General features: G+C 54.9%; 3 protein-coding genes across 8 annotated transcripts; 1 reads left to right on the top strand and 2 right to left on the bottom strand.

Annotated features, from left to right (window-relative positions):
- Nucleotides 1-123: 123 nt before the first annotated feature.
- Nucleotides 124-3473, bottom strand: PHETA2 (PH domain containing endocytic trafficking adaptor 2). 3 transcript variants are annotated; one of them, XM_068142585.1, is made up of 3 exons: nucleotides 3144-3473; nucleotides 2051-2148; nucleotides 124-1498 (listed from the first exon to the last, which is right to left on the bottom strand). In XM_068142585.1, exon 3 carries the CDS (start codon nucleotides 1488-1490, stop codon nucleotides 675-677), a length of 816 nt encoding a protein of 271 aa, XP_067998686.1. In that variant the 5' UTR covers nucleotides 1491-1498; nucleotides 2051-2148; nucleotides 3144-3473; the 3' UTR covers nucleotides 124-674. The 3 variants fall into 3 exon arrangements, with proteins under 3 accessions (XP_067998686.1, XP_067998684.1, XP_067998685.1); XM_068142583.1 differs by having other exon boundaries at nucleotides 2025-2182; nucleotides 3144-3196; XM_068142584.1 differs by having other exon boundaries at nucleotides 2051-2182; nucleotides 3144-3196.
- NAGA (alpha-N-acetylgalactosaminidase) lies at nucleotides 2586-9082 on the top strand. 4 transcript variants are annotated; one of them, XM_068142578.1, is made up of 9 exons: nucleotides 3880-4168; nucleotides 4685-4859; nucleotides 5009-5186; nucleotides 5448-5542; nucleotides 6129-6290; nucleotides 6711-6908; nucleotides 7124-7267; nucleotides 7517-7722; nucleotides 7949-9082. In XM_068142578.1, the coding sequence occupies exons 1-8, from the start codon at nucleotides 3987-3989 to the stop codon at nucleotides 7697-7699; spliced, it is 1317 nt and encodes a 438-aa protein (XP_067998679.1). In that variant the 5' UTR covers nucleotides 3880-3986; the 3' UTR covers nucleotides 7700-7722; nucleotides 7949-9082. The 4 variants fall into 4 exon arrangements, with proteins under 4 accessions (XP_067998680.1, XP_067998679.1, XP_067998678.1 ...); XM_068142577.1 differs by having other exon boundaries at nucleotides 7946-9081; XM_068142579.1 differs by lacking the exon at nucleotides 3880-4168 and adding an exon at nucleotides 2586-2875 and having other exon boundaries at nucleotides 7517-9081.
- On the bottom strand, nucleotides 9080-20036 carry WBP2NL (WBP2 N-terminal like). The gene is made up of 8 exons (XM_068142582.1): nucleotides 19927-20036; nucleotides 17307-17415; nucleotides 16736-16871; nucleotides 15284-15376; nucleotides 12435-12653; nucleotides 11956-12084; nucleotides 11505-11581; nucleotides 9080-10646 (listed from the first exon to the last, which is right to left on the bottom strand). The coding sequence occupies exons 1-8, from the start codon at nucleotides 19983-19985 to the stop codon at nucleotides 10599-10601; spliced, it is 870 nt and encodes a 289-aa protein (XP_067998683.1). The 5' UTR covers nucleotides 19986-20036; the 3' UTR covers nucleotides 9080-10598.
- Between the last annotated feature and the right edge of the window lie 1088 nt (nucleotides 20037-21124).

The raw sequence follows: 21124 nt of genomic DNA, 5'->3' as shown, positions 1-21124 counted from the left end.
TGGAAGACTGAAGGTTTGAGCTGAAGATATTAAAGGGCTTAGCTACCACTTGAGAGAGTCCAGATCAGCCCTGGGGAGCTCCTGGTCCTCGCTGTTACTTCAGACAAGGCTCAGTGTCCCCGTTTCACCCTTGCTGCTGAACTCAGGTGTCCAGAGAGGTGGATGCAAGCCTGTGAAACCCACATCCTGGAGGGGAGAAGGGTAGCTGCAGATGAAAGTAAAAAAATATTAAGCAAAACTGACACAAGAGTCCAGTTCTTGTTACCCTGGCTGCTGGGCCAGCCACAGCTAGGGTGGCTCACATGTGTCCTGTGGTGAGAGAGGCACAAGGCTGCAGGCACCTGCCAGGGCCAGTGGCCTATTGGAGGTATTTCATAAGAGTCCAGCTGTATCTGTGGTGAAAAAGCAAAGGCAGAAGGATTTGGGTTCATGGCCACAGACAATAGCAAATGCTGACCTGTGCAAACTCCCACGCTGAGAAGCAAAACCAAAAGGGAGTAGTGAAGGAGAGGTGGGTGATGATGTAGCCAGAGCAAGAACTGCCCCATGTTGTGCAGATGTACCACATGCCCAGTCACTGACCAGGGCAGGGGGCAAGCAACATCCTCTGCCCCTGTGCTTCACTCTTCCACGTGGGCATTGGCTGGCCAGCAGCTCATGCCCTACACCCTCAGTCACGGGTGTCCTCTCTTCTGCCTCTCCTGCCACTCCCGTCTCAGCACCGTGATCTCCTGCCCATACCAGCTGTGCAGCTTGGAGAAGCAGGCCGTCTCAGGTGACACTGGGCTCTCTGGCATGGCTGGTGAGACACCGGCTTTTGGAGACCCTGAGGTGCTGCCAGCGGTCGAGCGCCGGCGTGGAGGCAGGGGTGGGGGCTTCATGTATCCCCCATCACGATCGGGGCAGGCAGCACCCCCAGGGGTGCCACCACCACTACCACCCCACGGGGAGCAGCCATTCTCCAGGACAGCAGGTTTCTCCTGGAGAGACAGCAAGGCAGGGTTGGAGAGGTGCCTCTTCCTGCCAGAGGAGGAGGACCTCTGCGGAGACTTACGGCAAGCAGCCAAGCTCTTGCAGGCCTCTTCCAGCTGCTTCTCGAGCTCCCTCACCACCAGCCGCATGTAGTCGAAGCTGGCCCGTGACAGTGCCTTCACCCAGGCCTCCATGGCAGCCTGCCCATCAGCCACCAGCACATAAGCCCTGGCACCGGCATCGTCAAAGCGAATGGCAAAGGCGAACTCCTCGGCGGCCTCACACAGCTCCACGGTGCAGCCCTCCAGCACCACCAGCCCCACGGGCTCCCGGCTCTCCCGCTCCTCAAAGTAGAAGAGGAGATTGCCCTTGAGGACAAACCAGCAGCGCTGGTAGGAGGTGGTGTGGTGGTGGGCATGGTGGTGGTGCCGCTCCACCCGCTTGCGAAGGAAGCCAGCGTGGTCAGCGGGCGAGTCACAGGTGGCGTAGTGGGACACGCTCCGCTCGTTCAGCTTCATCCCCCTGCCTAGAGGAAGAGAGGGTAAGGAGTTGGCTTGGAGTGAGGAACATCTCACCCACCCCACCAGGAGAGGCCCGATCCTGCCCAGAGCCAGTGATGAGGGAAAAAGCAGCCCCAACTCCAGCAGCCAGTGCTGCAGGACAGCATCTAGCCCAGCAGGACAGCATCTAGCCCAGCGAGTACCCCTGCAAATGCTGAGCTGCCTCCTCACTGCTGCAGAAAGGAGGCCCTCACTAGAGCTCCACCACAGAGACACCTGCCTTCTCTGGGGACAACACCACTGCTGCTTCTTTTCTTGTTCCACAACTGACCTACTTGGCTGGGTTTTATGGGGCACATTAAAGAAATCTGCATCTGTGCCTGTGAGGCATTCGTTTTGCTTCCTCCTCTATTACAGGGCAGGACAAAGAGGGTGTTTTCAGATGCAAGGGCTCTAGGACATCCATTTGAGCACCCACTCCCCATCTCCACACAGTACCATCTGTCCCCACCAGCCCTCCCAGCAGCAGTACCCCTAACCCAGCAGGCTCACCAACAGCGGGGTGCAAGGTGTCGTACCAGCTGTGCGAGTCAGACCGCAACCCCTTGCTGTCTTCCTTGGACAAGCTGCTGCCTCGCTGAGGACCTCCAAAGCTTCACCATGACAAGTCCCATCCCTGGTCGAAGAGGGAGGTCACAAACCAGAACAGCCTGAGAGTGGAAAAGCAAAGAGCTGCCTCACTCCCACTCCAAAAAGCCAGGGCCCTCAGCACATAGGAGCAGACTGGGCTGGGCACCCAGGCCGGTGGCTCTGGAAACCAGGCTAGCACAGCTGGGGGCACATGCACTGGCCTCAAAGCCTGAGCCCCAGCCCAGCTCAGGCCAGCGCTGCCGTGGGTTTATTTTTTGGCTCCTGTGGGATTGTTTTTGCTTTACTGAAAAAGAGAGGTTTTGTAGAAGCCCACTCTGCACCACCTGTGGAAACCCTGCAGCAGGCGACTCAGCACACCAGCAGGTCCCACCTAAGGGCAGAGCGAGCCCAGCCTTTGTCGTTCTACAGCTGCAAATGGACGTCCAACCGCTAATGCTCTGCAGAGAAGAAATATGCAGAAAACAAACCACAGCCACCACTCCCCGGCTAGGGCCGGGCGGAGGAAGCTCCCCACTGCTGAACCATCTCCAGTATGCCTCCTCGGGCCCTTCTCCACCATCGGGGCTTTGTGAAGCAGGGCTGAGGACAAGGGGACACGGACCCTAGCTGGAAAAGACAACAATCCCGTCCGTCAGCCTAAGGAATCGCGAGGGCCCGGGGGGGTGCTCCGCCCTTGGCGCGGCTCCCTGAGGAGCCTCCAGCCTCGCACATTGGGGCCGAGGTCAGCCGGGGTGGCCGAGGACAGCCCTGGGGTGAGTGGGCTCTGGGGGTCCCGTGGGCAGCGTGGGCGCCGTGTCTTTGTGTGCGTGAGCCGGGCTGTGTGTCTTTGTGTGCCTTTGTGTGTGCTTTTGTGCGTGTCTTCGCCTGTGCCTGCGGCGTGCCTGCGGCGTGCCCGCGGACCCCTGCGGGCCCGGCCCGCTCCTGCTGCCCGCTCCCACCACACCGCCGCCGCCCCCCGGCCCTTGCCCAGCGCCTTGCTCCGGCGGCGGGACGCAGGGCCCCGGCTCCGGCCCGGCTCACCTCGGGCCCTTCCTGGTCGGCGGCGCTCCGGGGGCGGTGGGAGGCGAGAGGCGGCCGGGGGCTGGGGGCCGTCCGCAGCCGAGCGGGGAGGGCTCCTGCGGCCGCCGGGGCTGTCCCGCCGCGCCGGCAGCACCGCCCCGCCAGCGGCGGGGGGCGGCGCAGCCTGCTCCGAGCGGCTTTCTGCGGCTCCTCGTCACTCTGCCCGACACCCCTGCGGGAGTATAAAGCCCCTTTCCTTTTCCTTTCAGTGTGATTGTTTGAGTTCGGCTGCTATGGGATGTGACAACGGGGGAGGGTGGTGGTGTGGTGTGTGCGCCAGTGTCGATGGGGTGCCACAGCTGTGGGGTGCGTTACCCACTGGGTGCAGTGCTGATAGTGCCAGCAGTGGGGTGCGGCACTGACTGCGGGCAGCACTGATGGGGTCCAACGGCGCAGGAAGGTGTTCCCAGCGGGGTTCCACGGCCGCGGGGTGCAGTAGTAGCAACGGGGTGCAGCAGCAAAGGGGCGCGGTACGGCGGGGTGCAGCAGCAAAGGGGTGCGGTACGGCGGGGTGCAGCAGCAAAGGGGCGCGGTACGGCGGGGTGCAGCAGCAAAGGGGCGCGGTACGGCGGGGTGCAGCAGCAAAGGGGCGCGGTACGGCGGGGTGCAGCAGCAAAGGGGCGCGGTACGGCGGGGTGCGGCAGCGGTGCGGCGCGGCGGCGCTGGGCACAGCACCACGCGGTGCCGTGCCGGGGTGGGCGGAGGCAGCAGGGAAGGCGGGCGATCAGGTCATGCGGGCTGAATCATGTGAGCAGGGCCGGGCCGGCAGAGGCTGAGGGGCTCTGTGCTCCGGCGGTGGCAGTGATGGGGTGCGCGGTGCGGAGCGAGTTGGCGTTGGCCCTGGCCTTGACCCTGGCCTTGACCCTGGCCCTGCCCTCCGTGGCCCTGGACAATGGGCTGGCCCTCACGCCCCCCATGGGCTGGATGTCCTGGGAGAGGTTTCGCTGCAACGTGAACTGCCAGCAGGACCCCCACAACTGCATCAGGTCAGCGGGGCCGGGAGCGGCGAGGGTAGGCCCTTCCCCTTGGAGGCCCCTGCCGGGGACGGCTCCTCCTGCCTGTCCGTTGCCGTAGGGAACCTGCTCAGAAATGCCAGGTTGATGTCAACGGTCTGCCCAGGGAGGTTGGACGGCGCCGTGCCGGGGCAGCGAGGGGCAGACGAGCGGGGGAGTCGGGCATCAGGCCGGGTCTGTGTCCCTGGGGCGAGCCGTGCTGCCGCAGGATCTCGGGGAACACAGTGTAGGGGAGCCGGAGGCTCAGGTGCTGGGGCTGGAGATCCTTCAGCACTGAAGGATGTGGACAGGCTTCGTGGGGCGTTGGGCAAACACTTCCCCTCAATGAGATCCATGAACAAGGTTTAAACGGGAGCCCTGGAGAGCCTCCCGCACAGCCCAGGCTGGTGCTGTGGTGGCTGACCCTCCAAAGACCCAGTTAGCCCCAAAGTCCTATGGGCTGCCTCAGTGGGGAGAAGTCACAGTGTGCCACGTCCCCACAACCTGCAGTGAGAAGCTCTTCTTCGAGATGGCAGATCGCCTGGCAGAGGATGGCTGGAGGGACCTGGGCTACAAGCACATCAACATTGATGACTGCTGGTCTGCCAAGCACCGAGACGCATCAGGACGGCTGGTTCCTGACCCTGAGAGGTTTCCCAGCGGGATTAAGGCTCTGGCTGACTATGTGAGTGCCTGCTGGGGATAGTTAGGATCTCTGTGTCCCCATGCCACCATGGCAGGAGAGCTGGGAGGGGATGGAGTAGTTTAGCCCCTCTGGGAGGCACCCTGGACTCTCCCTCTTGTCCCTGCCTTGCAGCAGTCCTCTCCCCACAGGTTCATGCCCGGGGCCTGAAGCTGGGCATTTATGGTGACCTGGGCACCCTCACCTGCGGGGGATACCCAGGCACCACACTGGACTATGTGCAGCTGGATGCCCAGACCTTTGCGGAGTGGGGTGTGGACATGCTGAAGCTGGATGGGTGTTACTCGTCAGCAGAGGAGCAGGCAGAGGGTAAAGGCTCCCTGGCTGGCTGGTGGTTTTGCCCTCACTGCTTTGATTGGGATGGGTGGCTGGCTGGCCACAGGAATGCTTGGCCAGCTTGTTCTGCCCTTACCTCTCTCTCCTGTTACAGCTCTTGGGCAAAGAGGAGGGAGTTTGGGTGCGCTAGAGCTGGTGTGCAGCAGAAGGCCAGGCTGGCCTGGGCTCACCCTGGCTGAGACACAGGCTGCTGCCCACTGACCCCTTCACCAATTGTCATCTTCTCTCCCTAAGGCTACCCAGAAATGGCGAAGGCCTTGAATGCTACAGGCCGCCCCATTGTCTACTCGTGCAGCTGGCCAGCATATCAGGGGGGGCTTCCACCCCAGGTGAGAGTTGTCCTGTCTGGTGGCTGTTTCCCATGCTCCCTGTGCTGTGGGGGAGATTTTGTTGGAGCTGCCAGAGCTGGGTGCTGCACCCTGCATAGTGCTCTGCCCCTGGTGGGATGGAGCTGCAGGCCTCCAAAGCAGGCATGGCCTCCCTGCCAGGCATCTGGGGACGTTTAAGGTTCCCAGCATGGCTAGGTGATGCAACTGTGGAGGAAAAAGGCTCTGAGACATGCCCTCCCACCCCACTCAGCAGGTTCTGAGACAGGCTCTAAGTGCTTTCTTCTACTATCTCTTGAGAATTATTGCATTTATTTCCTTTCACTTTCTGAGTCTGTTCCAAGCTGCCCTCCTTCTTCCAGCTGATTGTATTTCCCCATGGCCTCTGTGATTGTTTTGCCAGACATCTTATCACACTGGGACATGCCCAGCCACACTGTGATACGGCTCTGTCCTCCCTCATTGGGTGATGTTGCTCTTCTCCAGATCCCTCTGCCTTTCACGCACTTTTTGGACACTGCCCCTTCTCCCCAGCCTGGCAGACCTGTTTTTTTTCTTCCTTCCTGTCTGAACCTGTGCTTCTTTCCAGGTGAACTACACCATCCTGGCAGAGATCTGCAATCTGTGGCGTAACTATGGCGACATTGAGGACTCCTGGAGCAGTGTGCTTTCCATCCTGGACTGGTTCTCTGCTAACCAGGACGTGCTGCAGCCTGTAGCTGGACCTGGCCACTGGAATGACCCAGACATGGTGCGGCTGGGTGGTACAATGAACCTGGCCAGGGAATCTCTGGAGATCTCCTTATAGGGTTAGGGCAAAGGAGGAGTGCCAGGAGCAGTCAAGCTGTAGCTGCAGAGAGACAAAGCCTGTGTTGCCCTTGGCTATGCTGTTGGAAACCCCTGTGCTCAAAATGAAGCCTTCACCACTCAAGTATACCTGTCCTGCTGTCCAAGTGCCCTTGTCCTTCCCTGCACAGCATCAGTGGTGAAACAGAGTGTTAATGACTGCATTGGAGTGGGTGGTGAGGGCTCAGCACCCAGCAGGAATGGGATGTCCAAAGGGAAGTGAAAGTGTGTGTGCTTCCCCTCAGCAGGCTGAACACCACAAAGGGTGGCACGCAGACAAGTTTCTAACCTTTTTGGCTCTGTCTTTTCTCCCTCACCTCTCCAGCTCATCATTGGAAACTTTGGCCTCAGCTATGAGCAGTCTCGCTCCCAGATGGCTTTGTGGACAGTGATGGCAGCCCCACTTCTGATGTCCAACGATCTCCGCACCATCTCCCCCAGCGCCAAGGAGATCCTGCAGAACCCTCTGATGATCCGGATCAACCAGGACCCTCTGGGAGTCCAAGGGCGCAGGATTGTCAAGGTTAGGGGGAAGACACAAGCAGCTGGGAGAGCAGACAGGAGCAGGGTGGGGCACCACAATAAGGAAGGAGAGGGAAGTGATGCAGAGAAACACAAGCAGGAAACCTGTGGGAGCTGGGGCTCCGCTGCCAGAGCAGTGCCACGTGGCAGTGTCAGAAGGTGTAGGCCAGGACCGGCAGCAGCAGCTCTGCCTCAGCCACCCTTCCCTGCCCCCAGGAGAAATCACACATCGAGGTGTTCCTGCGCCCGCTCTCCCAGGCCGCCAGTGCCCTTGTCTTCTTCAGCAGAAGGACAGATATGCCTTACTTCTACACCACCAGCCTGGCCAAGCTCCAGTTCCCCAAGGATGCCACATATGAGGTAACCGCCACTGGCACACCGCCCGGGCAGGCGGTCCTGTGCCACCCACGCTCCCTCCTTTGCATTTTGAGAGGCAAAGGACTCCCACTCCCTGCCTCCAGCACCAAGGAGCAGCTGCTCAAGGGGCTGATCTGCTGTTAATCACTGCTGTGCCCTGTCCTGTCCTGTCCTGCCATGCCAGCGACCACAGCTGGACCTCAAGGGGAAAAGTCTGTGGAAATCCTGGTAGCCACCATCTCTCTCTCCTAGGTACAAGATGTGTACAGTGGGAAGATCATCAGTGGCCTGAAGACAGGAGACAATTTCACAGTCATCATTAACCCCTCGGGGGTGGTGATGTGGTATCTCTATCCCATGGCATATCCAGTGCAGCCCTGGCACATTGCTGGACAGCAAGCCCCTGGCAAGGACTTCAGCCCAGTCCTCCTGTGATGGGAACATGGCTCAGTGCCTGGGTGAGCTGCAGACCCTGGGGCATACTGTTTTTCCCAAGTGCCTTTCACTGGTGTCCCAGCAGCACTGGGACATGATGATTCCCCTGGAACTGACTTGTTGAGCTCTACTCATTCTGCCTACAACAGGAATCCTTGGTCTCCACCTCCTAAGGGGGTACAGAGCACACTTCCCTGGTGATTGCAAAGCCCTTTGTGATCTTCCTGTGTCCTGTTCTTGCTCTAGCAGGTGGAACACTCAAGGGTTTCTCAGGGAATGGCTTCTCCTCCTCCCAAGGACAGCTCTATCCACAGCTCCATCCTGATGAGGAGTGGCAGAACAGACTCTAACCCCCTCAACTGCTTCACCTGCATACAGCACACATCCTGTGGAGGAGTTTTAGGCAAGATAGAGCCTGCCCCAATTGCCCCAGAGAGGGGCACAGCATTCATGAAAATTGTTTCTTATGACTGCAGCCCAGATTGGAAAATAACAGCATTTTAGATGGGCAAAACAAGAGGAACTTTCCCCTTTCTACTGGGATGCTGGAGGGTTCCTGCAGGTCCAAATGGCTGACTTTTCCAAGTGCAGCAGCAAGATACTGCAGATGATGCTTGCAGTGCTACCAAGAGGACAAGGGCACTGCATGCCTGCTGCAGGAGCTGGCTTTGTTCTTGGGAAGAAATGGGTACAAATTAATTGAAATAAAGGGAAGCAGGCTGCAGGCTCTCTGCCTCGTTGCATTCAGTGTTGCTATAGCTACCTGGTTCATGTAGAAACAGGAACTACTATGCTAAGAAACAGAACTGGTTTCCTGTCAGACTGGAGTGGTGCAGAACAGGACCTGGCTTCCCAGGGGCTACAGCACATTCAGCAGGTCAACAGCAAAAAAGGGAAAATTGAGTTTACAGGCCACAGATAAATACATGGTGAAGGAGAATGGCACTTACTTTTTCCTCACTGGAAAACAAAATGGCTAGCAAGAAGTTCCTTTTAAAGGCAAACCTTCCTTCTGGCAGAAAATGTACACAGGAGAGGTGCTACAAAGTGAAGAGCAGGCTGGGGACATAGCCTCTGCTAAATGCAGTGTTGTGCCTGCCCCATGGCCATGCACACATCCCACTTCAGAGTATCTGGGCAAGAACAAAGGCACAAACCAACCTTCTGTCCTCCTCCTGCCCCAAGAGGATGAGCTCTGTCCTATTCTCTTGCCCCAGTTACTTAATTCCAGGTGCAGTTTAGCCATGCATCAGAGGGAGAGGAGACCTGGCCCACAGCCAGCCTGAGAGCCCACCATGGTTGTCCTTTGTTCCACCCTTCTGGGCACTAGGCAAAGCCAGAGGTTAGCACAACAGCCACACACAAGAGAGAGCAGGCAGCTAAAAGTATCAACACTCCTGTATTAAAGTGCAATTCAAAAAGTTACAAACATTCATCCTTGATTATATATATATTTAAATACAGAGCTGTTAGAATCTCTCTTAACTTGGACTTAAAAGGTGTTTATAGATAAGGAAGTTTACTTCCCCATGCAGGGCTGCTTTTGGGAATTCACCCTTGCAAGTCATGCAAGCCTGACTTACAGCAAAGCCCTGGCACACAGGGAATAGGGAAAACATGCCTTCCCCTTCACTGTGAAGGTAGGAAGGCTGGAGGAAGAAGAAAGAAGTACAATCACCCCATATGCAAATGACCAGAAGGGTCTCCCCCAGACAGGAGAGACCCTCTTCAGAGCAGGTTTCATGGCACTATGTCCTAAGGAAGGAGAAGTTGTGGCTGAGCAGCCACTCTCTGCAAGAGAGCTGAGTGTTAGTAACACCTGGACCAGACAGTGATTCCCAGCTGAGAGAGGGCACTGCACCCCCAAGCAGCCCAGCTCGGGCCTGGCAGCATCTGCCCTCCCTCCCCTGGGCTGTGGGCACACAGGCACTGGCTGCAGCAGCCCCAGGGAGAGATGAAGGCTGGTTTTCCTCTGTGAGCCAGCACACAGCACAAGCCTGCTCAAGAGAGCGAGCCAGGGCTGTGGGACCCAGCTGACAAGGCCAGAGCCAGGTCATCTTCCTAACGTTACACATTCTGCTCCAGGCCAGCAGCCTCCTGTGCAGCACTTGACTCCATTATGCCTGAGGAATGGCTGCTTGGCACAGGATCATTGCACAGGTGTGGGACCTGCTTCTAGGAGAGGGAAAGGAAGACTGAATTGCAGGGCTGCCAGGTTTGCTCACTGCCCTGTGGCACACCTTTGCTTGCTTTTCTACCCAATGTCTACACAGGCAGCCTGAAGGGGGCCCAGCCCCTACTCCCCTGCACAGCAAAGTGCTTCAGTGTCTCTTGGGATGCACTTGCCCAGATTTCTCACACCATGACAGCCAATGCAGGCCATGAAGCATGCTTCCAGCACAATACAGGATTCCCAGAGTCCCCTCTCACACTGAGATGTACCAGAATTTGAGGAACTTTAACATCTTTCTGGGGCACCCAAGGGTCTATGCAAGGAGCCTTATGGCTCTCTATACCTTTGCCCTTGAATGGTGCTTCAGAGGAAGTAAAAGTTTGACATCCAAGTCGATTTCTCCAAGATCCCAGAACCTTCCTATTTTAGTCCTAAATGAGTGATGTGGTCTACTGGTGATTTGAGAAGTCATCCATCTCTCTCCTCAAGCCAATGGCAGAGCAAAAGATTAGTGCTTCGAGCCCAGGAGATAAATAAGCAAGAAAAGTGCTGTTCTGCCTTGTATGGCCCCTGACTTGATGCTTCAGGAGGGCAGGTGCTCAGCTGCCCAGCACTACCTATACAATAGCTACACAGAGACCTAGAGATAGGCTAACCCCACGTGTAGTAACAGCCAAGTTGCTTCAGGGAGAGAGAGTGTTGGAGGCTGCTTGCAATTTCCTTCTGTTAGTTATTCTTCTTATCCTCAGGAGGTGCATAAGGAGGTGGCTGATCCTGCAAGGAGATACAGTGGAGTCAACAACTCTGCTTGGTTTATGATAAGCCCTCCCCAGGCTTAGCTTACAAGAAATGGCTGCTCTTGAGTGAGCTCCAGACACAGCCAGGTGCTGGGTTCAAGCTGTCCTTTCATCACACTCCAGTATCAGTTATGCTCCATGATGTATGCTGCCTCCCACAATGTTTCTAGTGAGGGTCCCCTCAAAACCAGGTAACTGTTGTGAACAGACCATTTAATCTGATTTAATCACCACCCTCCCCCTTCACGTCCAGGGCTTTGTCTCTGTTGCTGTTCATAGCTCTCATCCAGCAGACAGGAAGCCTCTGGACTGAGGGCCAGCTTTGCTGCTCCACTGGGCTCCAGCCCACCACAGAGCCACACGAGGCAGTGAAGGGCACAGGCAGACTGGCTGTCACACACCAGGCACAGGCTACAGCCTACCTGCTGGCTGCCACTGACTGAGTAGTAAGAGACCTCTTTATCTCCATGCAGCCCAGAAACAAGAGAAACCCACATGCTCTGCTCTCAGCATTAAGCAGCCCAGTGCTGTTTAACTCTCCCCACACCCAGGCTCAACAGAAGCAGAGAGCTCTGTGTGTCCTCTGTGTCCATGCACATCTGTCATGGCTGTTACTGGATGAATCTTAAGGCCTTCCTCCTTTCCTGACTAAGGATTTAACAAGTTAACTTCATAGCACCAACATCCATGCCTCCCTCCCAGGAAACTACACACTTTCTGTGCACATTCCATGCCACATGAAGGCCCTCTGGACTTGGCTAGGAGAGCAAACCACTGTCTCTGCATGTGACAGAAGAGGAAGCAGGCCCAGACTGGCCACAGCCTCGGTACTCACCATGGGCATGTACACGTTGTGTGGGTTGGCAGGGTTGTAATATGCACTGGAAGCAGCTTCCATGGCCTTACTGCCCCCTAGAGAAGAAAGAACAGAAGTCATCTTACATGACTTAGGCAGTGGCCCAAGCCCCAGAGCTCTCTTCCCAGCCACAGCTCTTCCCAGGAGGCAGAAAAGGTCCAAAGACACAACAGGAACTACAGCACACTGGGTTTGAATTGAGAACAGCTCAGGAAAGCTGCAAGCTGGCTAGAGATGACCACAAGCTGTGCAGTGCAGAGCTGAGCAGCTCCTTCCATGCTCCATTGTCACATATAATAGATCAAAATGACTTTGAGCTCCAGCAATAAAGGCTTCCCCACCCCACTCTGTGCCCACCATGCCACCCACAGATCAAGCCCCCAAGCACACCCTGGCATGCAGACCCTGTCAGCCTCCCAGTCCTCTTTACCTGGCATCCCTGGGGTCACCCAGGCTGGGGGAGCTGATGGGGCTGAGGATCCTGCAGGAGATGGCCCAGAGTAGGGGGGAGGAGGTGGCACATACATGGGGTTCATGTTTGGAAGTGGTGGGTAAATACCTGAAAAAGACAACACTCAGTTGCTGCTTTGGGTTGGGGCAGTGGGGCAGAGAGGAGCAGAGCTCACAGGCCCAGCAGCACATTAGCCCTGCACAAAAGCAGCAGTGAGGAAGCCCTGCAGGCTTGGCAGGGATTTCACATGCTGCTAATGCCCATCATGCCAGCTGGCAACAATTCTCTGCCTCACAGCAGCACACTTCACAAACAACATCTTCACCTCCCATCCAGCTTCAACCATACAGACACACAGGTGTGAGCAACAGCATGCAACTCCAGGAGCCCCTCAGTGCACCTGTGATACAACTGACACCAAACACAGCCTGCCAACCACCATTCCACAGCTTCCATACCTGGAGTCTGGGCATAGGGATATGCCATGGGCTGGGGAGCAGGTCCATAGGCGTTCATGGGAGGTGGTGTGTAAGGATATGGCCCGTTGGGTGGTGGAGGAGCAGCAAAGCCCCCTGGAGCAGGTGGGTAACCCCCAGGAGCAGGTGGGGCAGGTGCATAGCCTCCAGGCACAGGTGTGTAGCCATAGCCAGGGTTCTGGAGAGGAACACCACTGGAAGCTAAGGAGCACATGTTTAGTAAGCCAGGCATGGTTTGGTTACAATTAAATGTCAAGAACAAAAGGAAAACAGTCCTGTTCATCACAGGATGTCAGGGGTTGGAAGGGACCCCCAGAGATCATAGAGCCCAACCCCCCTGCCAGAGCAGGTCACACAGGAATGCATCCAGATGGGTCTTGAAACTCTCCAGAGAAGGAGACTCCACAACCTCTCTGGCTGCCTGTTCCAGTGCTCTGTGACCCTCACACTGAAGCAGTTCCTCCTCATGTTGAGGTGGAACTTCCTGTGCTGTAGTTTATACCCACTGCCCCTTGTCCTATCCCAGGGTGCAGCTGAGCAGAGCCTGTCCCCTCCCTCCTGCCCCTCATGAACATTTATTAAATCCCCTCTCAGTCTTCTCCAGACTAAAAAGCCTCAGGGCTCAGCCTCTCCTCACAGGGCAGTGCTCCAGACCCTCAATCATCCTGGTAGCCCTCTGTTGGACTCTCTCCAGCAGATCCCTGTCCCTCTTGAACTGGGGAGCCCAAAACTGGATGCTGCACCATCCCCCTTCACCTCAATCCACTATACCATCCTGGCACAGGACACTGCACTTGGTCCATCTCCTCACTGCAAGGTGCTAAAGGAAACCAGATGCAAAACCACCAGCTCTCAGCTACCACTGAGCTCATCACAGAGCTCCCACCTCTGGAAGAAAAGACCATTCTAAAGCAAGTATTAGACTCCTAGAATTAGAATCACAGAATTGCTAGGGTTGGAAGGGACCTCAAGGATCACCTAGTTCCAAACCCCCTGCCGTGGGCAGGGACACCTCACACTAGATCAGGCTGCTCAGAGCCACATCCAGCCTGTCCTTAAAAGTCTCCAGAGATGAAGCTTCCACCTCCTCCCTGGGCACCCTGTGCCAGTGTCTCACCAGCCTCATGGTGAAAAACTTCTTCCTAACATCCAATCTGAATCTACTCATTTCTATTTTTGTTCCATTCCCCTTAGTCCTATCACTCCCTGACACCCTGAAGTCCCTCCTCAGCTTTCTTGTAGCCCCCTTAAGACACTGGAAGGCCACAATAAGGTCTCCTCGGAGCCTTCTCTTCTCCAGACTAACCAACCCAAACTCTCCTCAGTCTCTCCTCACAGGAGAGGTGCTCCAGCCCTCTGATCAGCCCATGAGGATCTATCAGGCTGGTGGGGTTTTTCCTTCCTTATAAAAGAAGACTTTAGAAGTGCATTTTCAAGTGTGGATGTCTTTAAAAAAGAAAACTCTTTTATGAGGAAAAAGAATATCCACATTTCCCCCCATTTAAAAGCTTCAAACAGGAGCTGCTTAAAATGTCTTCTTTTCCCCCTCTTCAAATGTGCAAAATGAAGTTAATAATAATAATAAACCAGGTTGGAAGTCACCAACCCATCAACCAATCCAACCCACCTAAACAACTAAACCATGGCACCAAGCACCCCATCAAGTCTCCTCCTGAACACCTCCAGTGATGGTGACTCCACCACCTCCCCGGGCAGCCCATTCCAATGGACAATCACTCTCTCTGTATAGAACTTCTTCCTAACATCCAGCCTAAACCTCCCCTGGCACAGCCTAAGACTGTGTCCTCTTGTTCTGCTGCTGGTTGCCTGGGAGAAGAGACCAACCTCTGCCTGTCTACAACCTCCCTTCAGGTAGATGTAGAGAGCAATAAGGTCACCCCTGAGCCTCCTCTTCTCCAGGCTACGCAGCCCCAGCTCCCTCAGCCTCTCCTCATAGGGCTTGTGTTCCAAACCCCTCACCAACTTCCTTGCCCTTCTCTGGACTCATTCCAGCAAGTCAACCTCCTTCCTAAACTGAGGGGCTCAGAACTGGACACAGTACTCGAGGTGTGGCCTAACCAGTGCAGTGTACAGGGGCAGAATGACCTCCCTGCTCCTGCTGGCCACACTGTTCCTGATGCAGGTCAGGATGCCATTGGCCCTCCTGGCTGCCTGGGCACACTGCAGGATCATGTTCAGCCTACCATCGACCCCCAGGTCCCTCTCTGCCTGGCTGCTCTCCAGCCACTCTGACCCCAGCCTGTAGCACTGCATGGGGGTGTTGTGGCCAATGTGCAGAACCTGGCACTTGGATGTGTTCAATCTCCTGCCCTTGGACTCTGCCCATCTGTCCAGGTCCCTCTGCAGAGCCTCTCTACCCTCCAGCAGATCAACTCTTGCCCCCAGCTTGGTGTCATCAGCAAATTTACTGCTGATGGACTCAATGCCCTCATCCAGATCATCAATGAAGATGTTAAAGTTCCTCCACCTTACACTACTGTGGCAGAACTGAGCTGAGGGCAGGGAAAGTGAAGCAGTTTTTCCACCTTCACATATTCCAATTTTATTCCAGGAGGAATAAGGTTCTGTAGCTACAAAGGTGGTGTCCACCTCAGAGGCTCAAACCCCAGAATGTTCTGAGTGCACAAAGCACTAGGATGAAATAAAGAAAAAACAATCAGAAGGGGGGTAAAAAAGAATTCCCTTGGAAAGAGAAAACCACAAAGCTGTGCAAGAGTGCAGAGGGTACCCTTCCTCCCATGAAGTTCACAGAGAGCACTCTTAACCAGCTCAGCCAACCACAGGGGATCTGCAGTCTGAGGATCCCTTACCATTAGAGGCAGCTTTGAACATCAGCTGTCCAAACTCAATGGCTCCTCCGCTGTTGAAAGTCAGTTTAAAGGTCCCCTGCCCTTCCCAGCCACCTGGAAGAGAGAAAATGAGAAGTGAAACAGACCATGAACCTCCTCAGTAGCAGTTAAGACAGCAAAGCACTCAATACCCTTCCTATTTTTGTTCTTTTTGATGTCAAGCTATTTTGTCTCCTATGGCCAGGGAGACAGAGCCATGCTGGTGTAGTCAGATGTCCCCCAAAACAGTACCTTGAGAAGATCAGGAATCTATGTCTTTACCTTTTAAGAGATGACACTCACTACAGTTATCTAGAAGCAGCCTGCTCTGGGTGCTAAGAGATACTAAGTTGTTTTGGTTTGGGCTTGAAAGGTTTAGCAGAACCTAACAATGGATACAGTGTAAAGGAAGGACAATTAATTCACTGAGGATTTCAACTGAAAGCCCTCAAATGAAGTTTGATTGCTGACCTTGGCAGACTACAGCTCAGGCTCTGCAACTCAAGCTAGGATTTGAGTTAATCAACTGCAACTAGTTTAATCTCTCTGACCCACAGCAGCTCAGACAGATTATAAATGCTTAGGTACAGCAGCAATTTGTCAGGAAAAAAACACACCCCAAAATAAATCAAGTAAGGCATGGGAATGCATAGAAGTAGAAGAGGAGTGCTCTGCTTTGAGTGGTGCTTTTTGTTTGTTTGGGGTTTTGGTGTTTTTCAGGGGGGAAAAACAAAGATGTAAAGATGTTATCTAAATAAAAGGTTTCAGAAAGTAAGATTTCTCTTCCTTGTCTAACAATGAAGTTAGTAAAAGCAGAAATAGTCTACCTGGGATAAAGTATAGAAACATCACAAAGCTATCCCTGGTGGATCAAAGTCACCCCCTTGGAGGTGAAGCTCTTCCAAACCATTGTCCTGGTGTGATTTCTGCCTGGGACAGAAGGCTTCCCCACAACCCCCAGAGGACCCAGTCACTTTAGAACATTGTTAAGGAGAGAAACCAGCAGCATAAGGTCTCTAGATGCCTTCAAACTGCACATAAGCCACTTCCAGGGCTGAAGAAATTTAAACCAGCAGCCTTGTTTGTAATCCTTGCTTATCTTCGGCAATTCCCCACGCTTGGTCATGACCTTGACTGTAAGTCTTAACAGAGTATCAGCTATCAGCACCCAATTGAGAAGAAAGCTGATCCAGTGATGCACAGCAGCAGCCCAGATGCAGTCAAGCTGGTGAATGACTGCTAACCTCCTTAAAGCCTCTCAGCAGCAAGAGCTGGTGACCTGGTCAAAGCTCAGAAGACACAGGCTACCTCAGCACGGACACGTCAGCTACGCCGTCCGTCTCTCCCGTGTGCAAGAGGCATTCATCTGAAGTCCATCTGAAAATTACTTGGGACACTCAAGAAGAGTTCAGTCTGCAAAGCACAGGCACTCACCTCCTGCCTCAGCCTGAATTTGTCCTTTGATGTAATTGGCAGAGAAAACAGGCTGCTCGATCGAGCACCCCTTCACCAAGTAAAACGGCATCATGAAGGACAGCATCGGATCCTTGCCCTTCGACACAAAGATCATCTGCAAGACAGGAGGGAAGGCCTCTGACACACATCAGACACAGAGGGTGAGGTGGAACTCCAGCTGCAGCAGCACCCATAAAGAGGGTAACTTAACTGCCAGTATCAGTTTGTTACTTCACAGCTTGGGTACTGCAGATTCGATGGCACTGGGTTCGCTTGCCCGACGCAGTTACGCTGCAGAATAAATCCCCCTTAAAGCACATCTACAGAGCTCTGGTGCTCTGCTGGTTAAGGTAGGAGAGTGCAAAGCAGCCAATATTGGCTGACACATTATACTCTCCAGGCAGTGACTTCCAGGATTATAGGTGCCTGTGTAGGGAATCTGGAGTGTGACACAGGCATGAGCCAGCCTATTTCTGCCTTCCCTTCTCCCACCTAGAAGGCTCAGTGCTTGCTCCCGTAACAAAACCAGCCCTGCTGGCAGCAGCCTTACCCTGTAAGGGGTGAGATACAGCATCCCCTTCTTGGTGCCTTTGAAAGCTTCAGGCTTGCCTGTCACATCACTGAAGGAGAGCTCCACATCTTTACACTGTTTGAGAACGCTACAGGAGGAAATCAGACAAATTGGAGACAAACTCAGCCACAGCTTTGACACACACACCCCCACCCCTCACACAGGGAGGGGGACAGCACACCACAAATTCCACATATAATCCCAAAAGGCTCAGCTCTGATGGGGGCCCTGCTGGTTTTCCTTTGAACAGTGAGGCATGTGACAACCCCTGCTCCTCCTTCACAAAAAGGAAGGTTCAAATGAGTTTCTTTTTCTGTGCCCAAAGCTATCAGGCCCAGGAATCCTCCTCTCCACAGCCTCAGCTCAAAGGGCATGGCACAGAGAAAGGTTAAGGTGGTTGAAAGCATCCCTCTGAAGCCAACATATCACCTCAGAGCAGGGCTCCCTCTGCAAGCCCATGCACAACTCCAGGACTGGCCATGTGGAAACAGCACTGATGTAACACTGTGTGCACTGAGGAAGCTGCTTCCCTGACAGCCTCGCTGCTGGCCCTGCTGCAGATAATTGAAGTAAATGTTTGTAAGAAACAGCACCCTGCTAGAGAACAAAGCAAGGAGCCAGTGATGTCAACAATGAGGTTGTTATTGTGGGCTGTTTAAGGGAAGATTAGCACAGTTTGCCAAGGACAGAGCCAGCTGCTAACTGTGACCAGTGCGGGGTCAAGCTCGCAGCGTGCTAGAGGGGCAGCAGAATCTGAAGGGGTTTATGGCTCAAGAGCATGGAAAAATAAAGCACAAAATCCTAACCTAACACAAGCCTGAAGAGGCCAGATCCAAAGCACTCCTTGCTGTATTCTGAGCAGCACACTCTACAAGTCAGATCAGGCCAGGAAATTGCAAAATGACTGTGGGGAGGGAAGAATCAGCAGAGTCATCACACGGTACAGCAGCCAGACTCCCTGGAGTTCCAGGTTGTGTGCTCTTCAGGGGAGAGAAAACCCCTAACAGTACCTACAGAGCTGAAAAAGTGTAGCTACCCAAAGAGGAGGCCATTAAAAAGTTTAGCTTTAATGAGGAAAAAAAAAACCCTCACAACCTGCCCAAGAAATTCTCCTGGGCCATTATTTCCTAGCTGAGCAGATGCAGCTTCCCAGATCAGTGAGGGGGGCCAGAATGATAAGGCAGCAAAGCTCCTCCTCCTTCCAAGAGGCAAAGAGGAAACATTTCTTCTAAGCTAACTAAAATCACCTGCTGGACAGCTTGGAACTTACCAGAGCACTTCCTCAACCTCTAGCAATGTTTCACAACAGTTTGCCTCACAGGGAGGCATTTATACATAGTCACTTCAATGTCTCCTCCTTCCCAGCCACTCACACAAACACGCAGCTGCCCAACCGGTTTGCACCTGGCTGTGCACCCAGGGCTGTCCCAGGACAGCTGTACACCACGGAGAGCTCTGCTGCACCCACCTGTGACTAAGCAGCACTTCAAAGAATGGCTTGAGGTCACGGATAGAGACACATCTGAACCAGCACAAGGCCTCACTGTCAAAGGACTTCCCTGACCAGCCAGTCACAAACTCACCATTACTTGGTGCACACTTTTGGAGTGTACTTTTCACGGGTTTTACCCCCCAGAGCCAGACTTGATGATCCTTTACTAGGCCTCTGGTTCTCTAGCCAAGGCCAGGATGCAGGGAGTGCCCAAACAATCAAAGCAAAGCCCAAGCCTGTCAAGCTGGTCTGTCCATCTCTGTTCGAGGTGAGGGCAGGTCTGGAGCAGCTGGCTGCACCCTGATGAGGAGAGGGGGCTCCTGCCCCACCGAGGAAGGGATGGTTTTGCTCACACCTCCCTTCTGACAACAAGCTCTCCCTTCTTTGAATTCGACTAAGACTCCCACCTGAAGTGATCTCTGCCTTTCTGATGTCCTTAATTGCAGGACTTAAAAAACCCAAACCAAACAAACACACCCACCCCCAAAAAAGGCAGCTAACTCCTTGTCTTTCAAAGGTGATGGCATCTCACTCTTTACCCAGAACCCTGCTGGAGTGGCACTAAGGATAGAACAGAATAGAATTAACCAGGTTGGAAAAGACCTTTGAGATCATCGAGTCCAACCTATCACCCAACACCATCTAATCAACTAAACCATGGCACCAAGCACCCCATCCAGTCACTTCCTGAACTCCTCCAGTGATGGTGACTCCACCACCTCCCTGGGCAGCACATTCCAGTGGCCAATCACTCCTTCTATGAAGAATTTCTTCCTAACCTCCAGCCCAAACCTCCCCTGGCGCAGCTTGAGACTGTGTCCTCTTGTTCTGGAGCTGGTTGCCTGGGAGAAGAGACCAAGAAAAGGACGGCCGAGTTCCGGCAATAAAAGCGAGGCAGCTCTTCGGGCTCCCCACCATCTGCCCCACACCGTTCCCACGGAGGACTTCAACAACCCACACGGCCCACGGCCGAGCCGGGAGGCGACGAGAGGCCCAACTGCCTCTCACGACCGGGCCCCGCAGGCCCCCAGCCCGGCCCTACTGCGGGAAGAGAGGATGAGGAGGAACCCCCCAGCCCCCCGCGGCTCTGCAGCCGCCCACCGGTACCTCTCGGCATTGGGAATGACGACGCCGCCCTCATGCGAGTGGTTCCTGTTCAGCGCCATCTTGCGCCGCCGACCCGAGCCCGCGGCGTCACCACCGCGCGACGCGACGCGCCCCAGCGGAGCCCCGCCCCACTACGCAAGGCGGAAATGACGTCACGCAGGAATGACACGGGGGCGGTTGCCAGCGACGCGGGGTTTAATAGCCGCCGCAGGGCGGGACGTTACAGCGGCATCGGCGGCATCGCCCGCCCCGCCCGCCCCCCGGTCGTGACGGGCCGCGGGGCAGCCCCTGCGTCCGAGCTGCTGCTGCCTGAGGCCTGTTCGGCGGCCCCTGAAGAGGCCGCGGCTCGGAGTCTGCCGGCGGCCGGCTCGCAGTTGGGCCAGAGGCGGCCGGGGAATTTCCGTGTCCCTCCCGGTCCGATGCCTGGCTGAAGCGCGGTTTCTGCCGTCCTCTGTTTGCGTAGCCCTCGCAGCACCCCGCTGCCTGTTTCCGAGACTTCTGCCGGGGTGGGAGAGGTGTTGGTCGTGCGTCTTGGGCAGCCCTTCCCCCGCGACGCCAGCTTACAAGCTGCAGTGAACCGTAATTAATCCGTTCTCACAACTAACCACAAGTACTAGTCTCTACAGACAGCCCTGCTTGCGTTTCTGCTCTCTCAGATCACAGAATGACCACGCTTCATCACTGGCGGCCTGAATGGAACTTGTTCCATGTTTAAACACAAGCAGAACCCCACCCCCTCACCCCCCCACCCCCACCCCGCACCTTTGGGACTCACCACACACTGCAAAAAGTTTGTGGCGAATGGCTTCGTGCAGCCAAGACTTTGTGAGTCTCTGAATGCACCAAGTGGGGATATCTCTGGTATAAAGTTTAGAGTCTACCCCTCCAAGATAGTAGTCAAATGGTGTTTCTGAGGGGCTTGCTGTGGTCATCCTGGGACTCGGCTGGTGGCACATGAGAGCTAGGATCCATTCAGGCTTTTCCCAGAGTTTTTCCCCAACAGTATCTCCCACTGTTGAACAGGGCATTTTTGTTTGCATTTACTATTTGTAGAGTTCCTGGTAGATAGGCAGATACCAATGGGATGTCTGTATGAGCAGATGGCAGTGAGGAATACCTGAGCTTGCTTTTCTTGGTGAGCTTTTATGGATCCTTTAGAAGTAGTCCATGATCTGACAGGAAATTGCAGAGCAGAGCT

Source organism: Melanerpes formicivorus, unplaced genomic scaffold (genome assembly GCF_026170545.1).
Source record: "Melanerpes formicivorus ecotype bairdi unplaced genomic scaffold, bMelFor1.0.p_v2 SCAF_8, whole genome shotgun sequence".
Lineage (NCBI taxonomy): Eukaryota > Metazoa > Chordata > Aves > Piciformes > Picidae > Melanerpes > Melanerpes formicivorus.
Note: the sequence above shows the minus strand (reverse complement) of the source record. Positions and strands in the feature narration are given on the sequence as shown.

Coding starts and splice junctions, on each gene's coding strand:
- PHETA2 (XM_068142585.1), bottom strand. CDS start 1,490: ATGAAGCTGAACGAGCGGAGCGTGTCCCACTACGCCACCTGTGACTCG.
- NAGA (XM_068142578.1), top strand. CDS start 3,987: ATGGGGTGCGCGGTGCGGAGCGAGTTGGCGTTGGCCCTGGCCTTGACC. Junction 6,291..6,710: donor ACTGGAATGACCCAGACATG/GTGCGGCTGGGT, acceptor TCACCTCTCCAG/CTCATCATTGGAAACTTTGG. Junction 7,268..7,516: donor CCAAGGATGCCACATATGAG/GTAACCGCCACT, acceptor TCTCTCTCCTAG/GTACAAGATGTGTACAGTGG.
- WBP2NL (XM_068142582.1), bottom strand. CDS start 19,985: ATGGCGCTGAACAGGAACCACTCGCATGAGGGCGGCGTCGTCATTCCC. Junction 12,085..12,434: donor TCCCTATGCCCAGACTCCAG/GTATGGAAGCTG, acceptor TGTCTTTTTCAG/GTATTTACCCACCACTTCCA. Junction 10,647..11,504: donor ACAACGTGTACATGCCCATG/GTGAGTACCGAG, acceptor ATCTCCTTGCAG/GATCAGCCACCTCCTTATGC.